Source organism: Loxodonta africana, chromosome 4 (assembly GCF_030014295.1).
Source record: "Loxodonta africana isolate mLoxAfr1 chromosome 4, mLoxAfr1.hap2, whole genome shotgun sequence".
In the NCBI taxonomy this organism is placed as follows: Eukaryota; Metazoa; Chordata; class Mammalia; order Proboscidea; family Elephantidae; genus Loxodonta; species Loxodonta africana.
Genome location: NC_087345.1, coordinates 84355690 through 84364434, shown reverse-complemented (window position 1 = coordinate 84364434; position 8745 = coordinate 84355690). Strand labels below are relative to the sequence as shown.

At 36.1% G+C, this 8745-nt stretch overlaps 1 protein-coding gene across 1 annotated transcript; it reads left to right on the top strand.

Moving 5' to 3' along the window:
• Positions 1 to 389: 389 nt before the first annotated feature.
• LOC135231385 (olfactory receptor 6C2-like) lies at positions 390 to 1600 on the top strand. The gene has a single exon (XM_064285259.1). The coding sequence runs from the start codon at positions 556 to 558 to the stop codon at positions 1489 to 1491; it is 936 nt and encodes a 311-aa protein (XP_064141329.1). The 5' UTR covers positions 390 to 555; the 3' UTR covers positions 1492 to 1600.
• Positions 1601 to 8745: the final 7145 nt, after the last annotated feature.

Genomic DNA, 8745 nt, shown 5'->3' with positions numbered 1-8745 from the left:
ATGGATTTTGGAAAGCCTCTATAGCATGTGCAAATTACTTGTTGTGTAATTACGTTTTATCAAAGGCCAAGCTACAAGTAAAGACATGGGGCCGTTAGTGAATATTAAGATATGAGCTTCAAGATAGAGAAGAATGCATGGGAGTAAAATAAAATCTTAATGTCGATAATATCAAGATGCTCTGTCAGTAGAAACCAATACAGTACATAGACTCAATATGTAAAACAAATTTGAGAAGACATAGAATCTAAAAATTATAATTAATAAATCTATTAATTAATCTCTAAGAAATATTTCTTCTAAAACACAAAAAAGGAGATTTATGTGAGAATATCTTCAGTATATTGACAATACTAATTTTTACTTTAAAAAAGAAATTTCATGCAATGTGTTTATGTACTTGGCTTTATTTGGCATTTATTTATCAATACTGACACCTTGTATAATTTAATAAAACCACTAATTTTTGTGCATGACTATTGTGAGTCAGAATCAACTCAACAGCAACAGGTTTGGTTTTGTTTTTGGTTTACTGGACAAAGTCAAAAGTTAGTGATGAGAAATCATACAATAACAACATTCATTCTCCTGGGACTAACGGAAGATCCACAACTGCAAGGCTTACTTTTTATTTTTCTATTTCTTACCTACTTTTTGAGTGTAACTGGGAACCTGACCATTATCTTACTGACTTTAGCAGATTCTCACCTTAAAACACCAATGTACTTTTTCTTACAAAATTTTTCCTTCCTAGAAATCTCGTTCACATCTGCTTGCATTCCTAGATACTTGTATAACCTAACAACAGGTGACAAGACTATTACCTACTGTGCTTGTGCCATTCAAGGATTTTTTGCTGATCTTTTGGGAGTCACTGAATTTTTTCTCCTGGCCATCATGTCCTATGACCGCTATGAGGCCATCTGCAAGCCCCTGCATTACACCACCATCATGAACAGCAGAGTGTGCAAAAGACTCATCTTTTGCTGTTGGATGGCTGCCTTGATGATCATACTCCCACCGTTTAGCCTGACTCAAAATCTGGAATTCTGTGACTCTAATGTCATTGACAGCTTTCTCTGTGATGTTTCTCCCTTCTTGAAGATTTCATGCTCAGACACATGGGTCATTGAGCAGATGGTTATAGCCTGTGCTGTGTTGACCTTCATCACAACCCTTCTTTGTGTGATTCTTTCCTACATATATATCATGAGGACCATTCTAAGATTTCCCTCAGCCCAACAAAGGAAAAAAGCCTTTTCTACCTGTTCTTCTCACATGATTGTGATTTCCATCACTTATGGCAGCTGTATCTTCATCTATGTCAAACCTTCAGCAAAGGAATCAGTGGCTATTAATAAAGGTGTGATAGTGCTCACTACGTCCATTGCTCCTATGCTGAACCCCTTCATTTATACCTTGAGGAACAAGCAAGTAAAACAAGCCTTCAGTGACTCCATCAAAAGAATTGTCTTATCTTCCAAGAAGTAAAGGAATGCTGAAGTTGATAATCAAGTTTTCATAAGAGATTGGCTTTCCAAAGCATATATCATTAAGTTCCTAAGATAATTTGTTCCTTCCTAATCTGAAGTTCACTCAAGTAAAGTTTCTCATCATGTTTCTTCTCCCCAAGACTTCCCTTAGTAAGTTCACTTCTTTCCACTTCTTGCAAAGAAATCTCTTTTATAGATACTATACTAATAGTTTTCTATGAGGGACAAAAATATCACATTGATCCAGTCTTATAAAAACTGAATATCACTGAATTGTACGCTTTAAAATGGTTAATTGTATGCTATGTAAATTTAATCTGAATAAAAAATGTTAATATCAGTATTAAAATCTTTAACTTCATTAAAATTATTTTAAAATGTCAGCGAACCCTATCTAGAAAGGTATAATTTTTCTCTGAAATGTAACATGTGATTCCAAGTCAAGAAAATTACATAAACACAATGAAAAACTTAGAAAAATATTAGCAACATATATAACAAAGTGTTAAGATACATAAAAACAATAATAATGTACACTATTAAATTGAATATGGTTACAGGAATATTCTCAACACTAAGCTTGATAGTACAAAATAGCTTAATCTTTTGGAACATTTTCTGAAATTTCAATTCTAGTCTAATTAATCAAAATATTTATTCAAGAATGTGTTTCGTATCATTGCTCATAGTTGTTTTTTAAAAAATGAACAATATAAATCTATAATTTGAATTTATAATAATATAACCACTCCTATAATCGTATTTCTATAACAGTGAAAAATCACAAATACATTTTCAATCATTAGAATTGGCTTCAAATTCTGATGGAATGCTCCAAAAAGAAATATTACACAGTTTTCTAAAATGATGATGCACATTTATAATGACTGAGATAAAAAGCTTGTTTTTAAATAACCTGCTAACTTGTAAAACAGCATGTAAAGAATGCCTTCATATTGCAAATATGCCAAATATCAACATATTTGCATAGAAAAGAAGGCTGTACCCTGAAATATTAAAAGCATAATTTAAATTATGCTTTCCCTATTTTGGAGCCCTAGTGGCACACTAGTTGAGAGCTCAGCTGCTAACTAAAAGGTAAGCAGTTCAAATCCACCAGTTGCTCCTTGGAAGCTCTATGGGGCAATTCTACTCTGCACTATAGGGTCGCTACGTTTCGGAATCAACTCAGTGACAACGGGTTCCTATTTTTATTATCTTAATTTAAATTTTATTTACAATAAATAATAATTACTTAAACAAATGTTATAAAAACAGAAAAAGGGTTATTGTATTCTGTTGGCTGCTATAGATGTTACAGAACAAAAGGAAGAAATGAGAAAACGTAGCCTTGCCCTTTGTCCTTAGATTTTTATTTTGTGCACATGATCTGTGTTAGATGTTGGTGTGGCATCTTCATTTCTCTGAGAGCACAGTCCCTACTGCTACATACTTCACAGCTTTGCCAAATGTTCATTACATTAATTCATTAAATACTTTGGGACCTAAATCACCAAGGACTCTTGTTTATACACTTGATTTCAGATTTGGCAAAATAAAACAAATGTTTTCTTGTTACTGTAAAAAAAAAATCACACTTCCTTTAGAAAGGTTGAATATCATTTCTTCTGAAACTAGAGAGATCTCCTGATCTTCCCCAGATCTTTGAACAGTGATATACTTTCAAAATCAGACAAATGTCTTGGTAAGAAAGGCTTGACCATATGTTGAAAATGAAAATGTCAAATAAGTCAATATCATCCCAGAGATACCTATGAGGCATGTATGGATCCAGGAGTAAGAGTGACCGGAAGTCCACACACAAGCCTCTGCAAACATATTCTTCTTTGTCCTTATAACTCTAAGAACGATCAGGGACAATTAATCAACTGAAACCATTAGAGACTCTTTGAGGAATAAGTACCTGTCTGTGGTTCCCCTTCTTTTCTGTTTCAGAGATTTAGACAATTATTTTCTCTAAGAAACAGTTTTGATTTGGTTTACCAAAATTAGAGACATGTGAATAGTTAATTAAATAGTACCCACACAAACAGTGGTTAAAAAAAAAAAATAGGCAAGCCTTTCTGACTTTAAATTGATTGAAGGCTGGATTTATGCATCAACAAAAGTAGATCATCTAAAGATAAATTAACGTAGAACTTCTAGAATCACCCTTAAACTGAACATTATCTGATGATTAATTAGGATCCCTGCACTCTTTAAATGCTCACTTCTCTGAAAGACAAACAGAAATCAATCACAAGACAGTGTCGTCTTACTTTTTAAGACATTTAGGAGCAAGGACATGGCTCAAAGTTTCCAAGGTTGTGTAAGGCACCAGTATTAGGTGTCTCTGGATTGAGGAACAGAGAAGTAGATGGACTGTAAATGTAACCCTTTTTTATACAGTAAGTATGTTAATCTTTTAAGTAATCTATTTCACTTACTTAATCTATTGCTAGTTATTTAATTAGCCTGTTATAGACTGTGTGATTTTCATAGTCTTGAGACTGTTCCGCTCTTTCCTAAACCATAAATAAAGTCAGTCCTATCTCTCCCTAATGCAGAATGTAAATTCTGGGAAGTTTACTCTGGGAAATGAGTACATAGTGGGTGGAGACCATCTCCTCATCTCTGGTGGAAGGGAATATTTAAAATAAACAAGTGAAACCCTCCAGATAGCCAATTAATTGGGGTTTCTACGAGGAATTTTTTCTCAATTTATTGATGGACTTGAACAAGAATTGGAAAGCATATGAGTAGATGTTAGCATAGTTCATTGATACTGGCTGAGAAATAACCACAGTGTATCTATTGGTCCAAATCCAGAATTTAAGAGACCTTAATCTTAGGAAACCCTGGTGCCATAGTGGTTAAGTTATACAGCTGCTAACCAAGAGGTCGGCAATTCAAATCCGCCATGCACTCCTTGGAAACTCTATGGGACAGTTCTACTCTGTTCTATAGGGCTGCTATGAGCTGGATCGACTCAACTGCAGTGGGTTTAGGTTTGGTTTAGTAATCTTTGGTTCATCATAGCAAACCTGAAGGACAGAATAAAGCTGTCCCATAGGGTTTCCAAGGCTGTAATCTTGACAGAAGTAGACTGCAACGTCTTTCTTCTAGAAGAGGCTGGAAGATTCAAACCAATGACCTTTCAGTTAGCCACCAAGCGCTTAACCACTGTGCAACCAGGGCTCAGAATCAACTTGACAGCAACAGATTTGATTTTGAAATCTTTGGTTAAGGAGCCTTGGTGGAGGAAATGGTTAAGCATTGGGCTGCTAATCAAAAAGTTGATGCTTCAAACCCACCCAGCAGCTCGGAGAGAGAAAAACCTGGCAATCAGCTTCCATAAAGATTAAACCAAACCAAATCCATTGTCCATTCTGACTTACAGCACCCTATGGGACAGAATAGAACTGCTCCACAAGGTTTCCAGCCTGTAATCTTTATGGAAGCACACTGCTACATCTTTCTCCTGAGGAGCAGCTGGTGAGTTCAACTACTGACCTTTTGGTTAGCAGCCAAGTGCTTAAACACTCCATTAACAGGGCCCCTTTTTGTAAAGATTACAGCAAATAAAACCCTATGGGGCAGTTCTACTTTTTCACATGAAGTCACTGTGAGTAGAAAACAACTTGATAGCACCTAACAGCAACAACAACAAAAATCTTTTACTTTAATATGTTTATGACAGGTGTATTGAAGAGGCATACATGGCAAGCTATTTCTGCAAAACATAGTGGAAAACCAGTGAAAGATTTTAGCCTTAAAGCAAACATTATGTATATGTTGATATGATTATTAGCTAGTCAGGTTACAGTATGATTTAAGAGCCAAACACCACCATTCCTTCATACGTACATACATACACAAACACACACACAAAATCATGTAAATTAGAGTCAGGGATATGACAAAATTAAGAACTGGCAGAGCACTTTTAAAATCAGATCCACAATGGAACAGAATTGAGAATCCAGGCATAAATCCATCCACATATGAGCAGCTGATATTTAACAAAGGCCCCAAAACAATGAAATGGGGAAAAGACAGTCTTTTTAACAAATTATGCTGGTATATCTGGATATCCATCTGCAAAAAAAATGAAACAAGACCCATACCTCACTCCGTGCACAAAAACGAGCTCAAAATGGATCAAAGACCTAAATATAAAATCTAAAACTCTAAAGACCAAGGAAGAAAAAATAGGGACAAGTTTAGGAGCACTAATACGTGGCATAAATGGTATCCAAAACATTACTAACAATGCACAAGAAAAACTAGATAACTGGGAGCTTCTAAAAATCAAACACCTATTATGCTCACCCAAAGACTTCACCAAAAGAGTAAAAAAATTATCTACAGACTGGGAAAAAGTTTTTAGATATGACATTTCCAATTAGCGCCTGATCTCTAAAATCTACACGACACTGCAAAAACTCAACTACAAAAAGACAAATAACCCAATTAAAAAATGGGCAAAAGATATGAACAGACACTTCAGTAAAGTTGTTCAGGTAGCTAACAGATACATGAAGAAATACTCATAATCATTAGCCATTAGAAAAATGCAAATCAAAACTACAGTGAGATTCCATCTCACTCCAGCAAGGCTAGCATTAATCCAAAAACACAAAATAATAAATGTTGGAGAGGCTGTGGAGAGAATGGAACACTTATATGTTGCTAGTGGGAATGAAAAATGGTACAACCACTTTGGAAATCGATTTAGCACTTCCTTAAAAAACTGGAAATAGGATTACCATACAATCCAGTGATCCCACTCCTTGGAATATATCGTAGGGAAATAAGAGCCTTTACATGCACAGATACATGCACATCCATGTTCATTGCAGCACTGTTTACAATAGCAAAAAGAAAGAAGCAACCAAGGTGCCCATCAACAGATGAATGGATAAATAAATTATGGTATATTCACACAACGGAATAGTTGCATCAGTAAAGAACAGTGATCAATCTGTGAAACATTTCATAACATGGAAGAATCTCAAAGGCATTATGCTGAGTGAAATTAGTCAGTTGCGAAAGGACAAATATTGTATAAGACCATTATTATAAGAACTCGAGAAATAGTTTAAACAGAGAAGAAAATATTCTTTGGTGGCTACGAGAGAGGGGAGGGAAGGAGGGTGAGAGAGGAGTGTTCACTAATTAGATAGCAGATAAGAACTATTTTAGGTGGTGGGAAAGACAACACACAATACAGGTGAGGTCAGCACAACTGGACTAAACCAAAAACAAAGAAGTTCCCTGAATGAAATGAATGCTTCAAAGGCCAGCATAGCAGGGGGAGAGGTTGGGGACCATGGTTTTGGGGGACATCTAAGTCAATTGGCATAATAAAATCTATTAAGAAAACATTCTGCATCCCACTTTGGAGAGCAGTGTCTGGGGTCTTAAACACTAGCACATGGCAATCTGAGATGCATCAATTGGACTCAACCCACCTGGACGAAAGGAGAATGAAGAACACCAAAGATACAAAGTAATTAGGAGCCCAAAAGACTGAAAGGGCCACATAAGCCAGAGGCTACATCAGCCTGAGACCAGAAGAACTAGATGGTGCCCTGCTACAACCGATGATTGTGCTAACAGGGAACACAACAGAGAACTCCTGAAGGAGCAAGAGAGCAGTGGGATGCAGACCTCAAATTCTTGTAAAGATACCAGACTTAATGGTCTGACTGAGACTAGAAGGACCTCAGAAGTCATGGTCCCCAGACCTTCTGTTAGCCCAAGACAGGAACCATTCCCAAAGCCAACTTTTCAGATAGGGATTGGACTGGACTATGGGATAGAAAATGATACTGATGAGGAGTGGGCTTCTTGGAGCAAGTAGACACATGAGACTATGTGAGCAGCTCCCATCTAGATGGGAGATGAGAAGGCAGAAGGAGTCAGAAGCTGGCCAAATGGACAGGAACATAGAGTGGAAAGAAGGAGTGTGCTGCCTGATTAGAGGGAGAGAAACTAGGAGTATATAGCAAAGTGTACATAAATATTTTATGAGAGACGGACTTGATTTGTAAACTTTCACTTAAAGCACAATAAAAATTTAAAAAAAGAAAGAGGAAGAAATGAAAAAATGTCAGTGTAATCTGAGATCTTTAACATCATTGAGAAAGTTTGATCTCTAATCCTAACTCCAGGAATTTTCCTTATGTTAGTCCTCTATCTCCTGTCCTATACGGTCCAGATGTGAGTCCGGTAAGACAATGAAAAGCTTGGCATGAATTTCACAAAATATTAGAGTGCTTGAAAGAGGGGTTCTCCAAATTCAAAACACATATCAGGACCAAAAATATTTAGTGACCAAATTTCAGCCAAAAAAAAGCATTTGGGCAGGTAGGTACCCTCATCCTATGGTTGTGGTTAAATTCGTATTTCTAAAACTTTAGTTTCTCTGACTCTTTGATTTTGCCATAACCTATACTACTGATCCATAATCTTAAAACCAGGAGATTTTGCACACACACACACGTGTGTGTGTATATAGATTAGATATAGACGTAGACATAGTTATAGATACAGATATAGATATATGTACATATACTATGGAATGCTCTAGAGACGGTTTTGGTTGTTTTAATCTTTGCTTCTTTCTCCATATGTGAGTTCCTTTGCCTACCCCATTAAGATCAAGGATGTTGAGTTCAAGTTCTGAATATCAGGTCCTCAGTGGTACCACTTTATATGGCTGCTGTTACATCACTGATTTTTGACTTCTTTGACCAAAGGTGAAAAATCATCATCTACACTAGTCTGGATATCCTCTAAGTGCAAAGCTTGGTCACATATGTAAATGGTATCATTGATATTGGTCTTCTAAAGCATAACATGGCTGCTAATTGCTATTAATTAATCCCTCACTTCCTCATCTTGATTTCTGAACAAATCGAGATATAGGCACAGGAGTCAGATGGGTGTAAATATTGGTTTCTTTCATGATAAATATAGATTGAAGAATGTAGCTTGGATGAAAGGTTTTCCTCAAAGCGATTTCACTAGCCTGCCAAGTTAGAAGCAGAACTTTTCTGAAATTGTAAGATAAGGATACTCTGCCCTAGTGAGTTAACTTAATGGCAAATAAAGAGAGGGCAGAATGTTTTTAGTACAGGTAACCAGTCATTCAGAAGGAAAGGAAAAGGTCAGGTTATTCACAAGCAATGATTTTATCCCCATCCCAACAAGCAGATAAATTTAGTAGAAAATTAACAAGTCAATA

Excerpts from the sequence above, each read along its gene's own strand:
- LOC135231385 (XM_064285259.1), top strand. The coding sequence starts at position 556 with ATGAGAAATCATACAATAACAACATTCATTCTCCTGGGACTAACGGAA.